The 25,469-nt window shown below is 59.4% G+C and overlaps 3 protein-coding genes and 1 long non-coding RNA gene across 6 annotated transcripts in view; 3 read left to right on the top strand and 1 right to left on the bottom strand.

The window, feature by feature from the left end:
* RFNG (RFNG O-fucosylpeptide 3-beta-N-acetylglucosaminyltransferase) overlaps nucleotides 1-3,912 on the top strand; it is a 4,095-nt gene extending 183 nt beyond the window's left edge. Inside the window, exons 2-9 of the mRNA XM_035025738.1 lie at nucleotides 1-281; nucleotides 765-813; nucleotides 1,308-1,410; nucleotides 1,528-1,681; nucleotides 1,920-2,008; nucleotides 2,106-2,271; nucleotides 2,815-2,900; nucleotides 2,988-3,912. Of these exons, the coding sequence (XP_034881629.1) occupies nucleotides 1-281; nucleotides 765-813; nucleotides 1,308-1,410; nucleotides 1,528-1,681; nucleotides 1,920-2,008; nucleotides 2,106-2,271; nucleotides 2,815-2,900; nucleotides 2,988-3,069 (1,010 nt within the window). The 3' untranslated portion in view covers nucleotides 3,070-3,912. The remainder of the gene's footprint in view (nucleotides 282-764; nucleotides 814-1,307; nucleotides 1,411-1,527; nucleotides 1,682-1,919; nucleotides 2,009-2,105; nucleotides 2,272-2,814; nucleotides 2,901-2,987) is intronic.
* Nucleotides 3,913-13,909: 9,997 nt separating this feature from the next.
* On the bottom strand, nucleotides 13,910-20,909 carry LOC118024154. Of its 2 annotated transcripts, XR_004683009.1 has the most exons (4): nucleotides 20,580-20,909; nucleotides 20,318-20,371; nucleotides 18,232-18,760; nucleotides 13,910-16,201 (listed from the first exon to the last, which is right to left on the bottom strand). It is a non-coding gene; the product is annotated as an uncharacterized LOC118024154 (long non-coding RNA). The 2 variants fall into 2 exon arrangements; XR_004683010.1 differs by lacking the exon at nucleotides 20,318-20,371.
* LOC118024153 (carbonyl reductase [NADPH] 2-like) lies at nucleotides 18,913-20,946 on the top strand. 2 transcript variants are annotated; one of them, XM_035025740.1, is made up of 8 exons: nucleotides 18,913-18,968; nucleotides 19,490-19,577; nucleotides 19,687-19,841; nucleotides 19,935-19,977; nucleotides 20,064-20,163; nucleotides 20,287-20,350; nucleotides 20,612-20,730; nucleotides 20,843-20,946. In XM_035025740.1, exons 1-8 carry the CDS (start codon nucleotides 18,913-18,915, stop codon nucleotides 20,944-20,946), a joined length of 729 nt encoding a protein of 242 aa, XP_034881631.1. The 2 variants fall into 2 exon arrangements, with proteins under 2 accessions (XP_034881631.1, XP_034881630.1); XM_035025739.1 differs by having other exon boundaries at nucleotides 18,913-18,964; nucleotides 19,480-19,577.
* Nucleotides 20,947-23,149: 2,203 nt separating this feature from the next.
* Nucleotides 23,150-25,084, top strand: DCXR (dicarbonyl and L-xylulose reductase). The gene is made up of 8 exons (XM_035026372.1): nucleotides 23,150-23,244; nucleotides 23,348-23,445; nucleotides 23,946-24,100; nucleotides 24,195-24,237; nucleotides 24,311-24,410; nucleotides 24,497-24,561; nucleotides 24,652-24,769; nucleotides 24,898-25,084. The coding sequence occupies exons 1-8, from the start codon at nucleotides 23,193-23,195 to the stop codon at nucleotides 24,999-25,001; spliced, it is 735 nt and encodes a 244-aa protein (XP_034882263.1). The 5' UTR covers nucleotides 23,150-23,192; the 3' UTR covers nucleotides 25,002-25,084.
* Nucleotides 25,085-25,469: the final 385 nt, after the last annotated feature.

The raw sequence follows: 25,469 nt of genomic DNA on the forward strand, positions 1-25,469 counted from the left end.
GGGGGGCGCTCTGCCGGGCCTGCCTCGCGCTGGCCGCGGCCCTGGCCGCGCTGCTGCTGCTGCCGCTGCCCCGCATGCCGGTGCCGGCGCCGGCGCCGGCCCCCGCCCCGGCCCCGGCTCCGACTCCGGGCCCCGGCCGGCGGGCGTCCCCCGCCCGACCCGCCACCGCCCCCCGCCTGCGGCCTGACGACGTCTTCATCGCTGTCAAGACCACCCAGAAGAACCACGGGCCGCGACTGGGGCTGCTACTGAGCACCTGGATCTCCCGGGCCCGCCAGCAGGTGGGCCTCGCCCCGGGATCCCCGATCTCGGCACCCTTGCCCCAGGATCCCCGGCCCCCAGACCCCCATCCCGCGGATCCCCCAGCCAGGATCCCGAGCCCGGACTGCAAACGTCCGCGACCCCTGGCACCCCTATCCCGGCAAGGGCTGCCCCAGGGACCCCATCTCCAGGACCCCCATCCACTGCTGTGTCCCCAGAGTGATGACCAGACCCCTGCTCTGAGTCTGTGGGGACCAGGACCTCACAGACATCCCGTGAGAGCAGGCCTGGTCCCAGCCGCACCAGGAGACGCCAGGGACAGTAGCAAGCAGTCGCTGGGACGCCACCCTCCCCTCTCCCCCATCCCAACCCCAAGGGTCCAGGCCCGTCCTGGGCACCCTCTTCTCATCCCGAAGCTCCAGCTCTGAAGCGCAGCTCACTCTCTGGCATCTCTGCGGCTGCATCCTGGTCCACCTGGGGTCTCACAGGTTGTCTCTCCCCAGACATTCATCTTCACGGACGGGGATGACCCTGAGCTACAACTCCAGGGAGGTGAGTGCACTCCCCAGCTCAGCGTGCACCAGGGCCCCTCACGTATCTTTTGGTGCAGTGATACTCGTTTCCCTGCTGTGTACAGAGGCCCAGGGCTTAAGTCACTTGCCCAGAGTCACATAGCTGGTAGAGCCAGGATGCCCACCTGCCACCAGCCCAGCAGCCAGGCCCCCACCCTGCCAGCCGGGCTCTGGCTCCTGAAGCCCCTGGCAGGCTTCCCAGGGCCTCAGGCTGGAGCCACGGTCCCTGAAGACGCTCCCTCCTGGCAGCCCCACTTAAGGCACGTGTCCTCAACCCTGGGGTGGCTTTACGCTCATGGGATTCCAAATGGTTGTCACCTGTCTGGGCCCTGTGGGTCAGCAACAAGTTCAGCAAGCGAGGCCAGGCCTGGGGGCTTTGAGCAGGGCGAGATGGCAAGGCCCTCCAGACAGCCACATTTTGCCCTGGTCGCCGTGGGGTGGCCCTCACACTTCCCTGGTTTCTCCAACCCGCAGGCAGCCACGTCATCAATACCAACTGCTCGGCCGTGCACACTCGCCAGGCATTGTGCTGCAAGATGTCCGTGGAGTACGACACGTTCATCGAGTCGAAACGCAAGTGTGTGGTGGCCAGGGGAGAGCCCAGGGCTGAGGCCGGGCCCGCACACCTGGGCCAGGGGTGGAGGCAGCCACCCGCACCAGCCCCTCACTCGTGAGCGTTCCCCACCGCCCCCAGGTGGTTCTGCCACGTGGATGATGACAACTACGTGAACCCCAGAGGCCTGCTCCGGCTGCTATCCAGCTTCTCGCCCAGTCAGGACGTCTACCTGGGGCGGCCCAGCCTGGACCACCCCATCGAGGCCTCCGAGAGAGTCCAGGGAGGGGGCACTGTGAGTGCTGAGCCAGGGAGCGGCGGCTGAGAGAGGGGAGACCCCTGCGGGGAAGGGCCGTAGGGGCAGGTGTCTGACGCATCCCGGGGCTGGGGGCGCTTCAGGAGGTGCTGTGGGAGGAGCTGGGGCCCCGGGGGACCCATCCTCTTGTGCCCTGGGCACTCCTGCCACTTGTGTGGCGAGCCGCTGAGGGGCCGCTCGAGGACGACACCCTGTCTGGCACCTTGCTCCTCCTCAGGTGACCACTGTCAAGTTCTGGTTCGCTACGGGTGGGGCCGGGTTCTGCCTGAGCAGAGGCCTCGCGCTGAAGATGAGCCCCTGGGCCAGGTGAGCATGGGGGTGCGGCTGCCTGGGCTGGGAGGCCCGGGGGGGTGGTGCCGAGGCCTGAGGAGGCCCTGACCCGCTTCCCCTGGCCCCCCACCAGTCTGGGCAGCTTCATGAGCACAGCCGAGCGGGTGCGGCTGCCGGATGACTGCACAGTGGGCTACATCGTGGAGGGGCTGCTGGGCGCTCGCCTGCTGCCTAGCTCGCTCTTCCATTCCCACCTGGAGAACCTGCAGAGGCTGCCGCCTGCCGCCGTGCTGCAGCAGGTATGGCCCCTGGGCGCTCCTGGGGCCTCGCCCCCCACCTGCCCCCGAGGCGCCTGGCCCTTCACCCAGATCCCAGGCCAGATCACCGGCGCTCAGGGAGGCGTTCCCAGCCCCTCAGCGAACTTGCTGCAGACCCTGCGCGTGGCCTGCTGGGACCCAGGGGCCTGGGTGTGGGGCATCGTCTGTGAGACGCAGCCTCTGTGCTTTGCCAAGCCGACGGGCCCAGGGCCAGCCGGGCAGCTGGGCAGCCGCCGAGGTGGGGACTGTGGTCACAGGGCCGGCCGCAGAGAGGGACGGGCGGCTTGGGCAGGGGCGCCCCGGCAGGTGCACCAGCCACCCTCCTGAGGTGTCTCCCATGTTGGCTGCACTTCTCGGCGCTTCCACGTTGTTCCCGAGCCTGCCCCTGGGGGCCTGGGGGTGGGGGGAGGGGGCGGTCCTGCCCTGGGGGGCCCCGGAAGCCAGAGGCACAGCAGCCTCTCCTGGTTTGACTCCGGAGGCGGGCAGAGGGTGTGGGGGTCCTGGAAGAGTGACATGCCCCCCCAGGTCACCTTGAGCTACGGGGGTCCAGAGAACCCACATAATGTGGTGAATGTGGCCGGAGGCTTCAGCCTGCAGCAGGACCCCACACGGTGAGTGGGCAGGGGGGAGGGGCTCTGACGCCAGCCCCCCACAATACCCATACCCCGGCAGGCCTGACCTCCACGTTTCCTTCCCAGGTTCAAGTCTGTCCATTGCCTTCTCTACCCGGACACGGATTGGTGTCCTGTGCACAAGCAGAGTGACCTCGTTTCTCGGTGACCCTGGGTTCCCAGCCCAGGGAACAGGAGCGTGCTGACCCCTCCGGGCCTCAGCTCTCCCAGCTGGCCACAGCCACGTCCGTGGAGATGGGGGCTCCCTGCAGGCCTGACCAGGCTCTCTGGGAGAGCTGCTTGCCCCACCCAGGGGTCCAGGCTGTGCAGTGTGCAGGCTGCCCCAGAAGGCAGAAGGGGGAGACGCTGCTCGTCCTCCCGGCCCAGCCCCTGAGGTGTGCCCCCACGCGAAAGGTGTCTACCCTAGGACCTAGGGGCCTGGGAGGAGGCTGGCATCCAGCTCCCAGGGCTCCATCCTGCCCTCCTCACCCTGCTGGAGAGTGGGTTCCACGTAGACTGGGCTCCCTGAGTGGGCTCCTGGCCAGGGTCGCACACAGGATCCGTCAGCTGGCCATCAGGGAGCACAGAGGCTTCACCTGCAGGCCTGGGGCGGAAGAGCCACCCTCCCCCCACCAGGCTTGGTGCCCGGCCAGAGGGTCATGGTCTCTGAGGGAGCTGCTGTAAGGACTCAGGCCTCTGGCCAGCGGGGCTCGGGGCACAGCCTACTCCGAGCCAGGGCATCTCCATCCGGAGGCCGCTTCACCAGGTCCCCTTGGCCAAGGTCTTCTTATTTCCTCACTCTGACCCACCACTTAGTACTCCCCCCACCAAGTGCAAAAAGGAGCAGGGCCCTTTTGTTTGGGGCTCTCTGCAGTGTGGCGCCCCATCCCAGCCGCTGACCCACCTTAACTGTGCCTTTCCACGGAGGAGAGAGCAGAACGAGGGGACTCAGCACTTTGGTTCTGGGCCCTTGCTGTGCCATTGCCAGAAATGAATAAAGGCTTGATTGTTACCCTGTTTGGCTCACTGGCTTAGAGGACCCGCACAGCACCTGGCCGCTCAGCTCCTGACAGGGCCTCCAGCTGCTGCCCCAGGGAGGCTCCATCCAGGCAAATCTGTATCCCTTACAGCCCTGCTAGCCAAGCCTTAGCTGCCCACGGGACTCTTCTGTGTGAGCCCAAGCACATAGCCAGGGTTTGGGAGAGGGGTCCCGCGGCGAACGAGGAACATGGCGCAAACCTGTCCCGGGAGGATGGCCTTCCTGTTACGCTTGCTTTCTCAGCACACCAGACAAGTAGTGGGGGGGGGGGGGGGGGGGCGGGCACCCCCCGGCGGGGCCGGGCGTAAGAGGGGGGGGGGGGGGGGGGGGGGGGGGGGGGGGGTGCACACAGACACGCGCAGGTGCGCACGTATGTAAGCGGCAGTGTGCATGGGCGCGTGTGGGTGTGGATATGTGCCTGGCTGTGCGTGAGTGTGTGGACGTGAGTCTGGCTGTGCACGAGTGTGCGCCTGGCCATGCGTGAGTGAGCTGTGGGGGTGTGTGCAGATGGTGTGTGTGTAGGGCAGGCAGGCAATACCCAAATAAGCAGCTTGGAGTCAGCATGGGCTGGTTTCTGTGTATGATTCGACGGCGCACGACCAGGAGGAAAACACATCCGAAGGTCACCTGGAGTCGAGCATCATGGGTTTCAGAGCCCGGGGCTGCCAACAGTCAGGGCTGGGAGAGGAATACTGGGGGTCCTAACAAGCGTAAAGAGTGGTGAATTTCAGCAAGCCTGAAACCTCATCTCGAGGACAGCACATTCTTGACACGGGCCGAAGAAATGTGAAGTGATCCATGGCAGAAAGGGGCACCCAATCTCAGCCCTGGGCCAGCGCCTCCCCGTGTGGTCCACAGCCCGCCTCCTGTGGACGTGGGTGTGCTCGATGCTCCTTCCGTGGCAGACAAGGGCGTTCCCTTATCCCTCCTTCCTGAGCCTTCATAACACCCCTCCCCTCAGCCTGGGCTGTGCCTGCACGCGGTGTCCTGGGAGGGCGGGGTGGGGTAGGGGACGTGCTGACCAGCAGAGGGAGGGTCTGCAGAGGAGTGGTGGGTTATGCCTGAGGACGGTGAGCAGGTTTCTGGCTCTTCTCAGGGCCACGTGTCTCCAGAAGAATGGTTCGGTGTGCATTGCCCTAGGATGGAGAATCGCGTCCACTCTACCTCTGTTCTGTCTACACTGGACTTACCGTTTTAGACACCATCAGGTGTGAAACGGTCACTCTGCTCTCTAAACCCATTCTCCGGGGTTGGATTCGCCATGGGTTTGTGAGCCAAGCCTCTTCCATTTCTCCGTCTCTGGTTGGGGTCTAAGTTCACGTCCACTTACTTGGGCCTTCTCAAGGTAGGACTGGCCACAGCACAGCTGTTCTGTGTTGTTGGACTCAGGTTATGAAGTTTCCCAACGAACAATTTTCCTCTTTGCTTCAAACATCTGTCCCCAGGCACATGGTCCCACCGCTCGGGTCTTCTGTGGAGAGCCCCTGGCAGTCCCAGCCGCACACCGCCGCAGACCGAGCGAGCTTGGGGCTGCAGGGGACCATCAGCATAGAGGGTGAGACGGGAACCGGAGGCAGCTGGAACCTCAGACTGGGAATGGAGCCTGAGGACGGACAGATGTGGGCTCCAGGAGTCCAGGGGGGAGGGGAGGGAGAAGCCGGCCAGGGTCCTCGGAGAGGGATGCTGTTAGACCCCAAAGCAGCAAGTTGGCACAGGACCCAGGTCACTTGGGAGGGGTTCGTGGCAGGTTGCCAGGCACGGTCCCTTCTCAGGAGCTCCCCCCTCACACCCCCGGACGTGGAGCATGCAGCAGTCCCCCAAGACTGGGGCACTGGCTGAACCTCCCAGACCCCAGCCCACTCAGGCCACCTGCCTCTCCTGTGTGCACAGATCATAGACCCAGGACAGCATCAGATTGGCCCAAATTGCCCCTCCCCTGGCTCCTGGAGCTCTAGGCTGGACCACCTCAGAGGCCCAGACCCCCCTCATCGGGTCAGGAGGAACAGTCGTCCCCGGACCCCCGGTGCCCTCCAAGGGGAGGTGGGACTGGCCGGCTTCCTGAGCTGCGTGGTCTGCCAGACCAGCTGGTGCCTTTGTTTTTCAGAGAGGAAAAAAAAGCCTGGAAAGAAACACCAAGATGTTTAATTGTCTCTGAAAAATGCAAAAAATGGTAAAATGGATTTTTCTCTTTCCTCTTTACGGTATTTTACACATAACAAAGTATGTCTTATAATGGACATGCAGTAGATGTATCATCAGAAAAAGTTAAAATTTTGTAAATTAAGTTTAAAAATTCAATTGTGTGTCCTTGGACCTCTGTCTAACATTTTTTGAACGAGTATTTAATAAGCATAAGGACACCCCGCGTCACCGCAGACCGGGCCCCAGGCTAGCCCTGGAGGGATGGTGACCCGCGGAGCAGGCCAGCTGCTGCAGGCTGCGGGGGGTGGGGGGGGGTGGGGTTTGGGGTGAACGGGAGCAGCTGCTGATGGGTGTGGGCTTTCCTCGGGCAATGAAACACCCTTGATCCCCATTGGAAGCTTGGGTATTTGCAAATTGGCCCACTTGATAACAGCTGTTTGTAATCCTAAAATAGTACTTACTTTCCTGGTCATTTGAAGACAGGTGAAGACTTGCGCATCCCCAGCTGAGGTGGAACTAGGTGACGCCCTGCCTCAGAGCCCTGAGGATGAAGGGGGTGGGGATGGGGGGCCAATGGCTCCAGTTCTGGGGCCCGAGGCTCAGGTGCGAATCCCCACTCCTGGCAAGTTCACACAACGCTTCTGAGCCTCGTTTTCTCTTTTGTCAAATAGAATCTGCCAGGGGGCGCCTGGGTGGCTCAGTCGTTAAGCGTCTGCCTTCGGCTCGGGTCGTGATCCCGGGGTCCTGGGATCGAGCCCCGCATCGAGCCCCGCATCGGGCTCCCTGCTCAGCAGGAAGCCTGCTTCTCCCTCTCCCACTCCCCCTGCTTGTGTCCCCTCTCTCGCTGTCTCTCTCTCTCTGTCAAATAAATAAATAAAATCTTAAAAAAAAAAATAGAATCTGCCAGAATGAATTGTTTCTCGATTCCCAGGGTTCTTATCTACGTCAAGTGTGTGTGTGACGCCCGCGTGCATCTCATCTAAGAGCAGTGGCTCAGCCTCAGCTAACTCGGTATTTGCGGTGACTTTGTCCCACCGTGAATAACAGGGATTAACCCTGTTCTGGGATCAGGTAGTCGTGGTGGTTACACAACTCTGCGAATATAATAAAAACCACAGAACCGTACACTTCAACTCCGTACACTTTTTGATGCAAATGATGTCTCAATAGAGACGTTGTTTAGAAAGTGAGCCAAGATGAGATTCAAAATTGGAGCGGGCCCATATTTATTACATAATTTCAGTGCATTAACAAAAAGCCTTCCCACAAAGAAATACCCAGGATCAGGTGGTTTCACTGGAAAATTCTGTCGAACATTCAAGGAAGGAGTAACATCAACATTACACAAAGCCTTCCCCAAAATAGGCTAGAAGACGACATTTTCCCTCATCTTGTGAGCCTAGTATAACTCTGGCACCAAACTCAGACAAACACATTTCAAAAAAGTTGACCAGCTGGGGCACCTGGGTGGCTCAGATGGTTAAGCGTCTGCCTTCAGCTCAGGTCATGATCTCAGGGTCCTGGGATCGAGTCCCGCATCGGGCTCCCTGCTCAGTGCAGAGCCTGCTTCTCCCTCTCCCTCTGCCACTCCCTCTGCTTGTGCTCTTCTGTCTAACTCTCTGTCAAATAAATAAATAAATAAAATCTTAAAAAAAAAAAAAAGTTGACCAGCTGAATCTAAACTTTATATGGACATGCTTAGCACGTGGGTCTAAAGAGCAATCCTGGAAAAGAACGAAGTTGAAGGACTTCAAGACCTACCGTGGAGCGACAGTATGGAGAGAGCACGGCGCTGACGCGTGGCCCACACAGACGCCGAGGCCCCGGAGCAGAGCCCAGACACAGGGACACACGCGCACCGTCACAGGGGTCCCAGTAAAGTCTCCAGAGCAATCCAGTGGGGAAAAGTCTTTTCAACAAATCCTGCCAGAATCAGTCTATGCATTCATTTGTTTTTACTAGGAAAAAAAAAAAAAGCCAGCCCGGCGTGTCAGTCAGGATGGGCTTGGCCGTGGTGCAGGAAGGACTAAGTCCTAAACGTGCATTTGTTCACATGACACGGTGATTGCGTGGGTCAGGAACCCAGGGCGCTTCTACCTTTGGGGCCCACCATCTGTGTTTCCAAGTCGCCCCGGCATCATTGGGTAGAACAGAGGCAGAAAGAAGTGTGATGAGCACCCGAGGCTCAGCACCTGAGCCCAGAAGGGACACAGAGTCCTCTTCCCACATTTCACTGGCTCGATGGGAGGGAAGCTGGGAAGTGTGGAGAAGCCCTTAGGTTTGGCGAGTACCCATGATGTGGGACACTGAGCAGACTGGACAGAGGGAGCAGAAGCCCCCGGGGCTCTGATGGTGTTCTGGCGGGGTGGGGGGGAGGGTGGCAGGGGGCTTCTTATGAAACACCTGTTACTTGTTATTACCAGACACACAAACTTCTATTTTCAGCCAGTGATAACCACCTTGTTCTCGGCCAAGTTTTCCTGATGGGGAATGTGAAGCCAGGCCTGCAGCAGTGAACAGCTCTGGGAGCAGAAGAAAGAAGGAGAAGGAATAGGGAAAAGGCAGGGTACAGAGGCCAGGCCCCTCAGCTCGCAGCTCCTGACACACACGGGGCGCGGGGGCAGCCGTCTTCTGTCTTCTCCGAGGAGGGGAGGCCAGCACCACATTTTGAAAGCTCAGTTGTGGGGAGTCACCGCGGTGAGGAGGGGTCTCCACGGGGTCCTGGCCTCTGTACAGGGGTGCGCCAGCTTGGGTTCCCATGCCCTGCCCACAGCCACCATCTCCAGGTAGCTTCCCACCACCTGTGCTGGTCCCAGGGCCCGCCCGCTCCGCACCCCAGACCTCGTTGCCCCCTGGCCCGGCTGGTGGGCTTTCCTGAGCCTCAGTGACGTCCCTCCTCCCACCTGAGCCGGACCTCTGGCCCCACCGACCTCCTGGGGCCGCTTCCCAGCTATGCTCTGGCCAAGGCCCTGGAAGGGTAGGCAGTTCTCTGAGGGGTTCATGTAAGAAGATTGAGGGGCACCTGGGGGGCCCAGGCGGGTAAGTGTCCAGGCCTTGATCTCAGCTTACGTCTTGATCTCGGGGTCGTGTGTTCAAGCCCCACGTTGGGCTCCATGCTGGGTGTGGAGCCTACTTTAAATAAAATAAAATAATAAAATAAAATAAAATAATAAAATAAAATAAAATAATAAAAGCTTGAAGGCACACAGAGCGGCCTTGGGCCCCTAACCTGTCCCCATCTTCCCCCTGCCCAGGAGAAAGGAGCAAAAACCCCAGAATGCACAGCGTTGGGAGGGCAGCTGTCCCTCCCGCCTCCCCCCCTCCCCCGTCCCCTCTTCCTGCTCACCACCCTTCCTTTTCCTTCCCTTCCTTTCGTCTGTGTTTTTTCTTTCTTGGAAATTGTGCCAGGAATCTCTTTCTCACTCCCCATTTGGGCCAGGCCGCCCCCCCTTTTTCATGCACTTGTTCCTTATAGCTCTGTCCTCTGCTCCCCACCCCTCCTGGAAACCATTCATGTGTTTCGGGATATAATTGTGTGTTTGTATTCTTGTAAAGTGTGTGTCATTTTTTAAAAAGGTTTTATTTATTTGAGAGAGAGAGAGTATGTGCAGGAGGAGGTGGGGGGCAGAGGCAGAAGCAGACTCCCCGCTGAGCAGGGAGCCCCACACAGGACTCGATCCCAGGACCCTGGGATCATGACCAGAGCAGAAGGCAGACGCCCAACGACTGAGCCACCCAGGCGCCCCTCACCCTCATTTTTTAAAGATGTTATTTTTAAGTCATCTCTACACCCAACCCGGAGCTCGAACTCACAACCCAGATCAAGAGTTGCGCACTCCACTGACTGAGCCCACCGGGCGACTCTTACCTCATTGCTGAGAGATATTTTTGCTGCATCTAGAATCTCTGGATTGACAGATTTTTTTTTTCTTTTAGCACTTTGGAGATGTCATTTCACTGCCTCCTGGCCCCCTTGTTGGCTTATGAGGAGTCATCTTTCATGCTCCCAGTTCCCTCTGGGCAATGAGTGTTCCTCCTCTGGCCTCTTGCCACATCCTCCTTCTATCTTTGGTTTAATCAGATTGATAACGATGCACTTTGATGTCATTCTTTTTATACTTACCCTGCTTGGGGTTCGGTGAGCTCTGGAGTCTATGTTGATTATTTTAATCAAATTTTGGGGAATTGGGGGCATTCTTTGGTGTTATTCTCATTTTCTTCTTCTGGGAAGTCAATTACCTGCATGTTAGACCATTTATCTGACCCTCCCCTTATCCAGCGGGTCCTTGAGGGTCTATTCATTTTTATTTGGTCTTTTTGTTCTCTTTCTTCAGATTGGATCATTTCTACTGATCTGCCTTCAAGTTTAATGACTCTGTTTTCTGACACTTACAATTTCCTGTTAAACCTACCCAGCAAATTTTCTTTTAGTTATTGTACTTTTAAAGTCACAATTTCCATTTGATTCTTTTTTATAGTTTCCATTTCTATGATAAAATTTTCTATCTGCTCATCAAAATGTTATTTTCCCTTAATTTTTTTAACACATTTATAATAGGTGCTTTAAAGTCTTGTTTGGCAAATCAAGATAATTTTTGTTTTAGTTGGCTGCTTTTTCCTTGACTATGGGCAATGTTTTCCTGTTTCTTTTCATTCCTAGAAAATTTTCATTGTGTACTGGACATTACAGATGATATGCCATAGAAAGTCTGGGTTTTGTTATCTTTCTCTGAAGAGTGTTGGTTTTTGTTTTGTTTTGCAATTTAATTACTAATTGTTTCGAACTTGTTTAGGTTTGGTTTTGTGCTTTATTGGGGTTATCTGTGGAAAACTCCTGGTGTTTCCCTGGGTCCACTAACTTAGTGGGACTCAGCCTCCAAACTGTCTCCCCTGTATATTTTATTAGGGCTTTAGAGAGAGAAGAAAGAGTAAGCCTACCTCTAGTGGCCCCGACTCATAAGGAGGAGACTTTCCAGGTCATAGCTGGATGCCTAGGGCGTGAACTAGGTGTCGATGAGCTGTGTCCACTCTGGCTAGGCCAGAGCTCCCAGGTCCCCAGCACTACTACTGGTCTGTTCTGTCCTGAACCACTCTTGGGTGATCTCATCCTGCACGTGTTCAGCCCAATCTTCAGTCATGCACTAGAAAGGAACCAGACAGAGACCACACACAGACTTGTGGGCACAGCCCCCTCCCCTCCCTGAAGATTCCAGCCCCTTCAGTTGCCTCAAACCCTGATCTGCCTCCGCTGCTTGGCGGGACCACGTGTTCTGCTTGGATTCTGGCTCCCTGCCCCTCAGTGAACGTGTTATCCTAGGCAGAACATCTGTGGGTCTAACCTCAGGGGTTTCTATCCACCAAGGACGGAAGTCTTGTGCTGCCTATTATCCATTTCCAGGAAACAGTTACTGGGTATATTTCTCAAGCTCCATGGTTATTTACAGTGGGAATGCTAGTCTGGGAACCAGTTAAAACATCACCACTGGAAGCAAATGTGCATGATTTTTAGTCTATGGGGAGGACAGGGTGTTGTAAATCTCAGTCACTTGTTCAATTCGGATCCAAGGGCCAAGTTACAGTTGCTCCTGAGGAAGCACTAGCTGGTGGAAGGGTCTGGTGGGGTCTAAGGAGACAGAAATTCATCTTAGTTGGGCCAACTCCCCAGGGGGTGGTTGGCCTCCCCAGAGACACCGTAAGGGACGAGCCTCTCCCTGCATGGAGAGAGGCCGAGGGGTGTGAGGACCCCATGACTTGGCCTACCGACAAGAAACCCCTAGAAACCTCACCCCCAGAAAGTGACCCTGGACCCAACAGCTGGGCCCTCAGCTTCCAGACTTACAGTGCATGGGGCCTTGTGCCTGTAGGCTGGGGTCCACTCCCAAAGGGTGTGGGACAGGCATAGGGAGGCAGCTTGCAGGCAGGAAGCTTGATGCCCCCACCCCCTAATCCTGGGAGTAGCCTGGATGGCTTTTCCCAGGGTCATTGCCTCAGGCCACCTTGGGAAAGAGCTTACTAGGCTCTTGGCAAAGGAGATCTGCCGGCAGGCCCTCTCCCTACACCTTATACATTCGTTATCATCCCATTATATTGGGAACAGGGGCCTGACACCTTTTCCCACCAGAGAAGCTGTCAGCTGAGGGCAGGCTCAGTCCCAAGGACCCAGGAGCTTTCGGGAAGGGGCCCCTGCCCAATAACCCTGACATCCAAGGCCTCCCTGTCATTCTCCAAGCCCCGGTGCCTGGCTGTGAAACAGTCAGCTTCTGAGAGGGCGGAGACCCACCCCCGGAGCGGGGCCAGGGGCCTGCAGGAGATGGTGGAGGCCGGCAGAATTCCCTGAGAAGGACCGAAACCTCCGCTGTGGTTCTGGCCTCCACACCCAGCCGGCTCAGCCAGTGCCGGGCGCAATCCCCTCCGCAGACATCCCGCACTCTCCCTCTGAGGCTGGGGGTGGGGTGGGGGGGGCAGCGGGGGGTAAGGACTGGCCACCGTGGTGAAGAAAAGAATCGATGAGGTGTGGAGGTGTGGTTTGCAGCTGACATGCCAACCGGGGCAGTGTGTCCCCCGTGGCGAGACGAAGGCAGAATGCAGGGGCTGGCTCCCAGGTCCTCAAAGGAAACCTTGCAGGAACCCTTTCTCTGTGGTGCCCCAGCCTGAACACCCGTCCACAGAGGGGGTGTTCGAAGCAGGAGAGGCTGGGCGTTGAGCCCACAGACACCCCCAGGGCAAAGCCCTCCCCAAACTGAACTCTTGGGATGGCCTGAGTCCTGGATCCCACTCCCGGCCGGGAGCACAGAGGACCACCCAGGGGCGAGATCTGACCTGGAGTGTCTCATGTGATTTTATTTATTCATTTGTCAGAGAGACAGAGAGAGAGAGAGAGAAAGTAAGCACAAGCAGGGGGAGGGGCAGAGGGAGGCGCAGTCCCTGCCGAGCAGGTTGCCCGATGCGGGACTTGATTCCAGGACGCTGGGATCATGGACTGAGCCACCCAGAAGTGCCAATAAATAAATAAAATCTTAAAAAAAAAAAAGAATGTGCCATTCATTCATTCATTCATTCATTCATTCATTCATTCATTCCTCACTCCCCAGACACAGTTGGAAGCGCACTCTCTGCCCAGCGCTGGGGGAACAGAGGCGGACAGCGCACCATGCCCTCCCGGGGCTCAGGCTGTCGGGAGTCACAGAGCGGATGTGGTGGGTGCAGGAGCCCAGAGGGGTGACCCTCAGAGAAGCTGATGTCCCAGCTCGGCTTCTTGGACCCAGATGCCAAGATGGTGGGCGGAGCAAAGAGCCGAGCAGGCAGCGGCCAGCAGGGAGAGAGCCCGGGGCCTCTCCCGGCCGACAGGGCAGGAGCTGAGCAGGGCTGAGAGCCGGGCCGTGAGACTGCAGGTGGCCTGGCCTTAGGGACAGGCAGATCCTCATGAAGTAGAACCAGGGGGGCCTGATGGGCAGCAGGTGGCCAGTGGAGCACGAACAAAGGTCTGAACCAGTGCAGGCTCTGGGCTCTGGGTGGCACAGCAGACAAGTGCCACTCAGAGAGAAGCCACTTGCTCAGCATGGATGGCACCAGGGGCAGCCCCCCTCCACACCCCTCGTGGCACCGAAGCGCCCTTGCTTGGGAGACAGGCTTGGTCTCCAGGCCCTATGGCCATGTGCCCTCCCCACCCCCCACCCCCACCTGGCCACCTTCTACATGTGCACAGAATAGTCGTGGGATTGCGCCTGTCTGCACCTCCCAGTCACAGAATGTTCTAGGTGGTGTCAAGCCTTCCCAACTGAAGAACTGGCCAGCCCAGGCAGTGGGGTGGAATCTGGCCTGCGGGGGGCCCTCCTTCCCAGGCCTCCCTGAGGCCCCCATGCCCTTCCTGAGTGCAGCCTGGAGCCCAGGCTTTTCCAGTGGGTGCCCAGGGTTTGGCCGTTTGGTGAGGAGCCCCCTCCCCTCAGAGCCCACCTGTCCCTGGCCCCAGCCAGCTCTGACTTAGCTCCACCCCACCCTGCTCAAGTGTCCCCTTTGGGGCTTGTCCCTGGCCAGGTCCAGTGTCGGGCAGGTCTGCTCAAGCGTGCTCTCCTTGCCCTGAGAAACAAGAAAAGCAAATAAAACCTCCCTCTCTCTTAAGGAGGAAACCTGAGAAGTTAGCTTGGAGGCTTGGGAAGTACCTTTGTTCAGGTGCAGCCCAGGCCTTTCACGTGCAGCCCCTGGGTGCCTGAGGCCTCCCCCCACCCCCCCAGCACCTGCTGGTGTAGGGCGCAACATCTGCCTCTTGCCATGACCAGGTTCCAGATGGCGCAGCTACTAGGGGGCGGAGCCTGCACCAGCCTGAGTCCCTGCACAGCTGGCCCCGAGCCCTAGTGGGAGTGGGAGAGAAGGCATCCTTACACCAAGCCCCTGAGATTATGGGGCTTGTGAGTGCTGCATGGTTTCGGCCTGTGGCATGGGAGCTCAGCCAACGGCAGCCCCGGGGGGCATCCCCAGGAGACCACCCTCATCTCAGACACCAGCGGCAAGGTGAGGGGACCCAGGGCTACCCTCCTTGCAGACCAGCTGGCTACAAATTCAGGGGACCCCACAGACACCCTCAGTTTCCATAAGTCACTAGAATGATCCACAGAAGTCAAGAAGATGCTATACTTAGGATTACAGTTTTCTTACAGCAAATGGATATGGAAAATCACCAAAGGGAGAGACAGAGGGCGGCACCCGGGAGAGGCCAACTTGCCCACTGTCTCTCCCCTCCCGGAGTCCTGACCCGTGACAACACGCATGAAATATCCCCAGCCAGGAAGCTTGCCTGAACCTTTGGTGTCCAGGAGTTTGGGGGGCTCTATCACCTACTGCCCGTGTGGCTGGCCGACCTTTAGACGCCAGGCCCCCCCAGAGATCAGGCCCGATATAACGTATCCTGAAACCCCCAGCATAAATCACACCTGAGACTACCCTGTGCCCAGGCCCCCAGGCGAGCCGACACACGCCTGTCAGGCGGGACATGGCAGGGGCCCAGAGATCCTGTCCCAGGAGCAGAGACAAGGGCCAGACCCCTCTGTAGTTAACTCTCCACTAAACACAGTCTAAGAGGGCTGGGGGTTCACCAAGCAAGCTGGTGCAATGCAGGTGAGCGCCTGCTCCTGGCCCCCCACCTTGGGTGGGGGGTCCCCGCACCGGCGGCCTGCCACAGCCTGGGTCACACCCTTCTTGCGGCCTGTTTCATGCCCCTTTCCGTGGTGGGTCTGCCACATGCATCCCAAGCCCAGAGCCCAAGCCGGCCTGCGGTGGTTACGCATGTCGTTCGGTGATCTTCCTCTCGGAGACTGTGGGGAGTCCGTGTCAGGGGCCCTGGGGCCGGTGCCAGGCACTTGGCAAGTCTTTGCTCCATCAGCCCTGATCTGGGCATGGAAGCCCCTTCACGGGCTGCCCTGGGGTGCAAGCGCCCTCACCCTGGGCTTCTGAGCTTGGGTTCCGGCATCTCAGGGAGTGCGTGGCTGGTTGTGCAGTTGGCTGAATTATGTCAGATTTTGCTACTGGCTTTACTGGGAAGCTAAGTCCGATGCACTGTGGCGGGTTTGCATCGGGTGGGCGGACGCCGCGCACGGCGGACCCGAGCCACAGGGGACGGCTCGCCCGCGGTTCGGAGGACAGATGCGAAGCAGAAGGACAATGCAGTGCCTGAGGTGGTCACAGCTGACATCCCTCCATCAGAGCTAACATCACCGGCGGTGAGACGGGTTCGCGTGGCACCAGCTGACGGCGGGTTGTGAGACACAGCGCCCTTCCCCGGCGCCGCTGACAGAGACGTGCAGCCCCTCACCACGAGGGAACACTGGGCAAGGCCCAGCTGACAGGCGTTCTACAAAAGAACTGACCTCCAGGCTCCAGCAATGCCAAGGTCATAAAGGTCAAGGAAAGACTGAGGCGTGTTCTGGGGAGAGGGAGACGAGAGAGACGGGCCATCCCAAGCCACAGGTGAGCCTGGACTGGACCCTTTCGCTACCTGTTCAGGCAAGAGGAGCGAGTGACCTGCAGGGATGCGCCGAGCCGTGGACAGTCCTCCCAGGACGCTGTGGGGCAGGGTCTCAGGCCACGTGCTCTCACCGCAAACACAAAGCAACTGGACGCCAGGAACCTGGGGAGGTGATGGATGTGTTTATGACCTTGATTGTAGGGATGGTTTCACGGGGGTTTCCCTATGCCCTAACTCCTCCAATTGTATACATTTAATCTGTGCAGTTCAGTGTTGCTAAAAAGAAACCACAGGCCCAGGGGCACCTGGGTGGCTCAGTTGGTGAAACATCTGCCTTCGGCTCAGGTCATGATCCCGGGGTCCTGGGATCCACTCCCACATCGGGCTCCCTGCTCTGTGGGGAGCCTGTTTCTCCCTCTGCTTGTGCGCGCTCTCTCTCTCTGACGAATAAATAAATAAAATCTTAAAAAAGAAAGAAAGAAGAAAGAAAGGAAGGAAGGAAGAAAGGAAGAAAGAAAAAGAAAACCAGAGGCCCAGGGGCGCCTGGGTGGCTGTCGTTAAGCGTCGGCCTTCGGCTCAGGTCATGACCCCAGGGTCCTGGGATCGAGCCCCACATCGGGCTCCCTGCTCAGCGGGAGGCCTGCTTCTCCCTCTCCCACTCCCCCTGCTTGTGTTCCCTCTCTCGCTATGTCTCTCTCTGTCAAATAAATAAATGAAATCTTTAAAAAAAAGAAAAAAAGGAAACCAGAGGCCCAAACCGTAGTCACTCATATCAGGGACCCTTGAACCAGTCAACCTGGGAATGTCCCGGTCAGCACTCGGAAGTGTCTGTTCCCCTTAGGAGAGCCACCTTGCCTGGAGCAAGGCATCCTTTGCTAATAATTTCCTTTTTCCTAGTCCCTCTCTTCCTTTAAAAACCTCTCCTTTTCTGCCGCTCAATGGAGTTCCTCTCTACTTGCTAGATGGGAAGATGCCTAATCCACAAATTGATTGAAAAAGCCAATTAGATCTTTAAAATTTACTCAGTTGAATGTTTGTTGACAGTGTCTATCAATTATACCTCGATGAAACCGTTCTTTTTAAAAAGAACATCACTGGGAAAATTTATGAGACCTGAATGGGAGCTGAGGGCACATGGTGGGGATTCGTGGTGTTAGTCTCCTGGCTAGTGTGTGTGCGTGCGTGTGCATGCGTGTGCATGTGCACACGCGTGTGTGTGTGCGTGAGCTTGTGCAGGATAACGTCTGTGTTTGAAGGAAGCAGACATGAGGCTACTTGGGGGTGATGGGGTGCTAGTTTTACTCTCAAATGGCGTGGTGGGGAAGTTTGTAGCATCCTTGCAATTCCGAATTATTTCAAAATAAGAATTATCTGTAGCATTTGAACTGTGTCTGGAACACGGTGGCGGCCTTGGAGGGATGGAGCACACGGTGTGGTGCTTTGATTTGGGGTGTGGTGGGTTAATGGAAGCAGGGAGGCGTTTTTAACCTGTGGGTGTTTGGGAGAACACTCCCCAGAGGGCCTTCTGTGAGATCAGGCAAGGGCAGGCGGGGGGGCTTGGGGCTGGAAGCCAGCTGCCAGGGCTCTGGGAGGGGTGGGAGCAGGTGTACTCCATCCTGGGGATCTTGGATGAGACCTGCGGGTCCCATTGTAGACGAGGGCTCAGCCCTACGCCATCCCAACGTGCTTCCCAGGCAGGGCTCCAATGCGCATTCTGGGGGCCTCGCTGTACACAGGACTGTTCCGCCCCCACAGCCGGCACCCTGAATCCCTCTTGGGAAAGGATTTCTAACAAGTGTCTGGGAAGAAAGCCAGATTGCATGTGCTGTGCCATGCCCAGGGCAAGGATTTCCTCCATTTTACTCCCTGATGATTCACGAGGTCAAGGACATGCCCAGAGGGCAAGCCCACCTGGGCCTCCGGAGCTGAGGAGGTGTCAGAGAGGCAGGATGCGCTTTAGGACAGGAGCCTCTCTTCCCCGGGACCACACCTGGGGTCCGGCCAGGCCTGAGTGAGGGAGAGGCGGCAAGGGCCCCCTGTGTGTCAGGGTCACACCTGGAGGGCCTGGTGGAGGGGTCATGTGCCTGAACTCCGGACCTCCGGACAGTGGCTTTGGTCCTGCGAGGCCTGTGATACAGGACTGGAAGGCACTCGGGACATCCCCTTGGACTCATCCCCAGGAGCAGACTCACCATCAGAATCCACGAGCATCAGTGGCACGAAGGAGAAATCCACAGTGAGTCCTTTGCCAATGCGAAGAGTCCACCAATCTGTGCTGAGATGAAGTTCCAAAAGGGGGAGGGAAGGGAACCAAAAGGGGACAGCTGGGGATGGAGAGGACCCCCCCCACCCCAGAGCCACCCCTGAGAGGAATGAGGGCACCTCAGGGCAGCCACACCTGTGCACAGGGCTGATCACTGTGCTTGGAGGCCCGAGGGACAGGAGTCCTAGGCTGGCCAGGGGCGCGTGAGGAAGACTCTGGAGCTGCCGTGGTCCCCAGACTGGGGCCATGGTGGAATAGGGTCAGCGGGGTGGGAGACCAGCCTCAAGCCCAGTGCGTCTTTGCTATCATGCAGGGTCCAGCTCCAGGCCATCTGTCCCCAGCCAGCCAAGAAGCGGCATGCCCCCCAGTCCAGGGTTTATTTTTATTTCCTTTTCCAAAATTCAGGGTGGAATTTTTGGCCAGCACCTTTGGGTTGTGGTGAGGAGGACAGCAGATCCCTGTGAACAAGGAAACAGAAGCTGCCGTGATGCCCCACCCCTGCCCTGTGCCCCCAGCCTCCCTTCCTCGACGCCCCCAGAACAGCCTGCCCTGGGCCTTTAAAACCTCCGTGCCCTCCTCTTCCGCTGGACAGAGGCTCACAGTCAGCACAATGCAGCTGAATTCCAGTGGCCTCCAGGCCCTGGTGGCAGGGGCAGGGAAAGGTGGGTGCGAGCAGGGCAGCTGAGGTGTGGGAGGGGACGAGGTGGAGAGTAAGGTGGGGCCCAAAGCCTCACAGGTCTGTGTTGGGGTCTGTGAGTCCCTCCATGCACGTCACAGACCACCCCGCCAGCAATTATCCCCTCACTGCACCCCCAACAGCCCCTGGACCTAAGCCCAGGCTGATGTCCACCACCCAGCAGGCTGCACTGGGACAGGACATTGGCCACTCCCTGGGCAGTGCAAGACCCCCTCCCCCCAGACGGTGGCCCTCAGGTTTACAGATCCAGCCAGGGCCTATTCCCTGGGCCCAGTGGGAAGGAGCTACTCTCTGGGGGCCTCCCTTGGCCAGATCCTGGCTGGCCAAGCCTCTGACTCAGACCACCACTTACCCCCTGGTGTTCATTCTCTGCCCAGCACCCTCTCACTGCTCTTTTCCGAGCAGAAGGGGATGTAGCCTCGGTCCTCAGCCTTGACCCAGATGTACTGGGCCATCTGCTCACCCGGTGCACCCGTGCAGGGATCGGGAGAGACACTGTGAAGGCCCTGCATGCCCTGGGAGCCAGAGTGATAGCCGTGAGCCGCACCAACACTGACCTGGTCAGCCTCTCCAAGGAGGTGAGGCACGCAGCCCCGCTGTGGCCCAAGCCTGCCCCCCACACCCTCTGGGTGCCTCATGAGCCTGCTGGGAGTACCTCCTTGATCACTGACCAATGCCTCTCCACAGTGCCCCGGGATAGAGACCGTGTGTGTGGACTTGGGTGACTGGGAGGCCACAGAGCAGGCACTGGGCAATGTGGGCCCTGTGGATCTGCTGGTGAACAACGTTGCCATGCTGCTGAAGCAACCCTTCCTGAAGGCCACCAAAGAGGTCTTCGACAGGTGGGGAGCAGGAGAGCAAGTAGACTGGGGAGGGTTGCTGAGGACGTGGGGCAGATGTGGCCACGGACCATCTGATTGTCTGCCTTCCCCCAGGACCTTCAATGTGAACCTGCGCTCCATGATCCAGGTATCCCAGGTGAGGCAGTGGGAGGACAAGGCCCAGTGATGACAAGGCCAGGTGGGAGTGCGGTGGAGTCAGGCTGCCCCTCTCTTGGCTTCTAGATCGTGGCCCAGGGCATGATCCACCAAGGAGTGCCTGGCTCCATTGTCAGTGTCTCCAGCATGGTGGCCCATGTCTCCTTTCCCAACCTAGCTGTCTACAGCGAGTCCCTCTGCCAGCCTGCACCACCCATTCCATGCAGGAGATGCTGGGCTCCAGGACTTAGCCTCTGTGCAAAGGAGGCTGAATCCCTAAGGGGTCCTCAGGGCTGTCTGCCCTCCACAGGCTGCACCAAAGGCACAATGACCATACTCACCAAAGTCATAGCCGCAGAGCTGGGGCCATACAAGGTGGGCATGGGAGGGGGGCCCTGGGGAACAGGGGTGGGGGTCACAGAAGGTGGGGTGCAGGCAGGGCTTGGGGCTGGCAATGGTAACAGGCAGCAGAGGGCATGGGAGAGGCCTGAGGATCACCCAAGGCTCTGGGCAGTGGGGTCAGTGATGGACTGAACACAGAAAGCAAGTTCCGCAGGTGTGTGTGGGGGGTGCGCAGAGGCTGCGGGGGCGGGGCTCATATACCTGCTGAGGCCCACTTCGACCCCGGGGCCCTGGATCCGGGTAAACTCCGTGAACCCCAAGGTGGTGCCGACGGCCATGAGCCAGAAAGTCTTGACGGACCCCGAGTTAGCCCGGAAGCTGAAGGAGCGGCACCCGCTGCAGAAGTTTGCAGGTCAGCGGGGCTGCGGGGAGCGGCCGAGGCTGCTGGGGCGGACCCGACGGCCGGGGCGCGCCGCTCTGACCCCGCCTGCCTCCCCCCGCCTGGCCCCCGCCGCTCCCCGCAGAGATGGAGGACGTGGTCAACAGCATCCTCTTCCTGCTCAGCGACCGCAGCGCCCCCACCAGCGGCTCGGGCATCCTCGTGGACGCCGGGTACCTGGCCTCCTAGCGCGTCCCGCGTTGGCGAGCCCCGGGGGTGGGGAGAGGGGCGGTGCTCGGCCCACCGGGCCCCGCCCCACGCCCGGACCACGCCTCCACGCCAACATCCGGCTCCGCCCAACGCCCGGCCACGCCTTCACGCCCGAGGCCCCTTCACCCTCCGGCCCCACCAGCCACTCTCCCGTCCAGACTCGGTATCTGGTCGCGCTCCCCATCCGCACCCGCGCTGCCGGGAAACCCCCTGTCGCCGCCCCCCAACTGTGTCCTCCGCTGTGCTGGTTGGATTTGCCTAAATAAATGGAGGCCATTCTCCTGGATCCAGTGCGTGCCATGGTTTTGGAGGGGTAGCCGCGAGGCCGGGGAGGGGAAATCAGGGATGGGGGGCACACATTTCACTTTCCATGAAGTGAGGGGGCAGATCCTAGAGCCAGCCGGACTCCACCGCCGACCCTGGCTTGTGGCTGAAGGGCAGCGACTTGTTTACACAGAGGAGATTCTTGTTGTCCGCGCCCCTCCCCCAAGAGGCCAGAGGCCGGAGGCCGGAGGGCAGCCTACAGCCACCTTCCCTCCCTGAAGGCTCTGGTCCCGCCCTTCAGCCCCGCCCCGCAGCTGCGACCACCACGGGTCAGAGAGGTTACGGGTCTGGGTCTGGACTAGACGTGGGCCATCCCTCGGGAAGATGGGACGGAGCGCTCAGCCCGGCTGTGAGGGGGCGGGGTGCTGGACCAGTCGAGTTTATCCAGCCCAATGGGATCCAGTTCCACCTCCAGGCACACCTCCCTCACAAGGCGACTCCCGGGAAGGCGGCCCGAGCTGGGCAGGGGTCCACAGCTGCTGCCCTGCCTTGTGTCTGTCCCGAGGCCAGGCACAGGAGCTCTGCGGGTCCTGCCGGGCTCAGCTGCGACCGTCCCAGCCGAGTCCCCCAGGGCACCTGGGGGGTGATGAGGCCTGAGGTGGTCACTCAGCTAGACTGGAAAAGTCTCCAACCCTGAGCAAGGACGCAAGGGATGAGGGGCTGGGGTGGGGTCCTACAGGCAATCGTTCCCCTGGGCTGGGAGAGCACAGGGTGGGGGTGGGGAGAGCTGAGGGCATTTCTGGCCAACCTGCAGGGCCTCCCACAGCAAGGTTTGTGCCAGAGCTGGCCCACTGAGGATCCCAGGACAGGTTAGAGAATTTGGACACTGGGGGCAAAGGAAAGCCACAGAAGGGATCTAAGCAGATGTGCCTTTCAGGAAGGACTTTCAGGTGGGGGGCTACTCTTTCCTTGGCCTCTGGCAGGCAGAGGGCAGGGTTTGAGTGGCAGCCAGGGGGTGTGCACTTCAGGACTAGGCTTGGTGGGGAGGACTCACTTGGCTGTTCTCCAGGGGCTTCTCAGATCTGTGCTTCGGGCTGCCCTGGTTACCCTCTCCTCCAGCCAGTCCACTCCTCCAGGCCCAAAGCCCCAGTGACCCAGAGGCCCTGCCACTACGGATTCCCTACTCTTGGCCATAGAAGGTACTCCAGGCAGTTCTAGGCTTTCTCACCATGACCCACTAAACAAATCAGCTTTTATGGGGGCAGTGCACACATATATCTCATATATATCTGTGAATGACCCCAAAGCCTCAGGAAGCAATGCTTGCCCTTGCTGGCCACTGTGCACCTCGGTGACCCCAATCTCTTCTTATCCTACCCGAGTTTCGTAACGTGCCGGCGGTCTCAAGTGGGCGGGCCTGGATGATACTGGGGTTCAGCTCCCTTCCAGGTTAAAGTGGACCTTTGTGGCATTGGCTTCTTCAGGCTTATTTAGTTGTCCAAACTCTCCCTTTGGGCCCTCAGGTGAGCCCGCCTGAGCCGATCCCGGGTCGGGGGGTGGGGAGGAGGCATGCAATCCTTTTCACCAAACTTTCCTTTTCAGAAACAAAACAAGAAGTGTTAGCACTCCGTCCTCCATTTCACATGTAGCTTACACGTTCTTTCCGGCATTAACTACCACATCTGCTTTTTTGTAACAGGGCATTTCTGGCCAACCTGCCAGAAATTGTGGCAGGGCAAAAAAATGCTCGCGGAGGCTGCTAAACGATTTCACGCCCGGTTGACTGGCCGCCCCTGCCGCGCCCACTCCCTTCGGCGGGTCTCCCCACTAAGGGGGGGGGCTATTTTAATGTCCCCGCCCCCAGCCCGGACACCGGCCCGTGATTGGTCGCGCCCCGCCCCGCCCCGCGCCCTCCCACCTGCGGTGCTGTCGCCGCCGAGCGCGGGGACTGCACGCTAATCATGGAGCTGGGGCTCGCGGGCCGCCGGGCGCTCGTCACTGGGGCGGGCAAAGGTGGGCCTGAGGGGCGGCCGGGGTGGGGGGACGGCGGGCGGCCAGGGTCCGGGGGTGGCCGTCGGGCGGGGGGGTGCGCCACATTGAGCCGCGCTCCCCGCAGGCATCGGGCGCGGCACTGTCCAGGCGCTGCACGCGGCGGGTGTGCAGGTGGTGGCCGTGAGCCGGACCCGGGCCGACCTGGACAGCCTGGTCCGCGAGGTAGGCGCCACCCAGTCCCCGTCCAGCGGGCGGCGGGAGGCAGGCGGGGCGGCGGGGAAGTGGGGCCCGGACGCGCAGGCGCCAGGCGCTGGGGCTGACCGAGGACTCTCAGCAGCCCCTCCCAGGGCGGTTGGCCCTCATGAGCGGCCCAGTGTCCGGAAAAACAGCGACACCCGCTGGGCTTGGAAGGAGGCAGAAACGGCTGCTTTTGCAGGCTTGGGGCCTGGGGCGCTAGCGTGCAGGAAGTGGACTGGCCAGAGGCTGGGCCAGCCTCCAGGTCCCTAAGCCTGAAATGCCCAGGGACCCAGGGGCCGTGTTAGCTCCTCTAACACCTCCTTCAGCAGCCTGGGATTCTGAACCCCAAGAAGGGAGCTGGACCCTCTGGGATCTCTAATCCCTCCCCGTGTCAGTCTGAAAGGTCTCATGTGGCAGAGGCCCAGCTGTGCCCCTCCTTGGGCATGGAGCCTCTGGTAGCTGTGCCCCCCCCCCCATACACACAGTGCCCTGGGGTGGAACCCGTGTGTGTGGACCTGGGTGACTGGGAGGCCACGGAGCGGGCACTGGGCAACGTGGGCCCTGTGGACCTGCTGGTGAACAACGCTGGCGTGGCACTGCTGCAGCCCTTCCTGGAGGTCACCAAGGAGGCATATGACACGTGAGCCGGCCAGGGTGGAGGAACCCTAGGGCAAGGGCTGCCCCCTGCAGCAGCAGCCCCAGTCCCTGACCAGGGTCCCTCCACCTGCCTCCAGGTCCTTCAACGTGAACCTACGGGCTGTCATCCAAGTATCCCAGGTGAGCTGCCTTCAGGGCGGGAGTGGGAATGGTGGGTGACTAGTTCTGCGTCATGCTCCCTCTGCAATTCCAGATCGTGGCCAGGGGCTTAATATCTCGGGGAGCCCCGGGCTCCATCGTGAACGTCTCCAGCCAGGCCTCACAGCGTGCGATAACTAACCACAGCGTCTACTGTAAGCCCCGGCTACACCCTGGCCCCAACCCCACTGACCCCCAAGCCTGCAGCCAGCTCAGGCTCGAGGCATGCCTCTCCTCACAGGCTCCACCAAGGGTGCCGTGGACATGCTGACCAAGGCGATGGCTCTGGAGCTTGGGCCACACAAGGTGAACCCCACTGGGGTGCCTCCCATCACCCAGCCCACCTGCCCTGGGCACCTAGCCTGCCTTGCTGACCTCCTGCCTGTCCTGGTGTAGATCCGTGTGAACGCGGTGAACCCCACAGTGGTGATGACACCCATGGGCCAGGCCAATTGGAGCAACCCCCAAAAGGCCAAGACCATGCTGGATCGAATCCCACTTGGCAAGTTTGCTGGTGAGTCCGGCAGGAGCCCAACGGGGAGTTGCACCAGTAGCCCCTGTACCTGCCTCAATGAGGAGTGGGAGGGAAGGGTGAAGGGCAGCCCCCCTCACCTAATACCCTGACTTCCACCCTGCCCGCAGAGGTGGAGAACGTGGTGGACATCATCCTTTTCCTGCTGAGTGAGCGGAGCAGCATGACCACGGGTTCCACTGTGCCAGTGGATGGGGGCTTCCTGGCTTCCTGAGTCTCCCTTCCTGACACGCCCCTGCTCCATGCTGAGCCCACCCCCGTCCCCCATCTCTCCAATAAACGTGATTCTTCTGCCTAGCCTGCACACTATTTCTAGGCGGTTGGCAAGTGGCCAGAGATGCAGAGCCCAGTGCTGCGTGTGGGAATGAGTCCCAGGTAGGCAGTCACCATTCAACTCACATCCCAGGCCAGGTGGCCGGCTGGCTCCCATGCCTGAGATTGTCAGACCTGGCCAAGTCCCTGGCAGGGCCTGGGAGGTAGGACCTTCCAGAAGGCCAGCTCCTAAGCATGGTGATGCGTTTGACCAAGGATGGCCTTTGGCCCTGTCCAGAGGCCTTCGGGGTGGAAGCCTCGGAGTTCGTAACAACCAGCTCTGTGGATGTAGTCCTGCCATAAATGTTGGTTGATACTCGTCAAAGTTGATGAGGTAGACAAAAGGGAAACGAGAAAGATGGATATTGGA

This window comes from Mirounga leonina, unplaced genomic scaffold (assembly GCF_011800145.1).
Source record: "Mirounga leonina isolate KUSES-001 unplaced genomic scaffold, KU_Mleo_1.0 Mir_197, whole genome shotgun sequence".
Classification (NCBI taxonomy): Eukaryota; Metazoa; Chordata; class Mammalia; order Carnivora; family Phocidae; genus Mirounga; species Mirounga leonina.

Excerpts from the sequence above, each read along its gene's own strand:
- LOC118024153 (XM_035025739.1), top strand. The coding sequence starts at position 18,913 with ATGCAGCTGAATTCCAGTGGCCTCCAGGCCCTGGTGGCAGGGGCAGGG. Across the intron at positions 19,842-19,934 it reads ACCAAAGAGGTCTTCGACAG|GACCTTCAATGTGAACCTGC; the intron begins GTGGGGAGCAGG and ends GCCTTCCCCCAG. Across the intron at positions 20,351-20,611 it reads GCAGAGCTGGGGCCATACAA|GATCCGGGTAAACTCCGTGA; the intron begins GGTGGGCATGGG and ends CCCGGGGCCCTG.
- DCXR (XM_035026372.1), top strand. The coding sequence starts at position 23,193 with ATGGAGCTGGGGCTCGCGGGCCGCCGGGCGCTCGTCACTGGGGCGGGC. Across the intron at positions 24,562-24,651 it reads TGGAGCTTGGGCCACACAAG|ATCCGTGTGAACGCGGTGAA; the intron begins GTGAACCCCACT and ends GTCCTGGTGTAG. Across the intron at positions 24,770-24,897 it reads CCCACTTGGCAAGTTTGCTG|AGGTGGAGAACGTGGTGGAC; the intron begins GTGAGTCCGGCA and ends CCCTGCCCGCAG.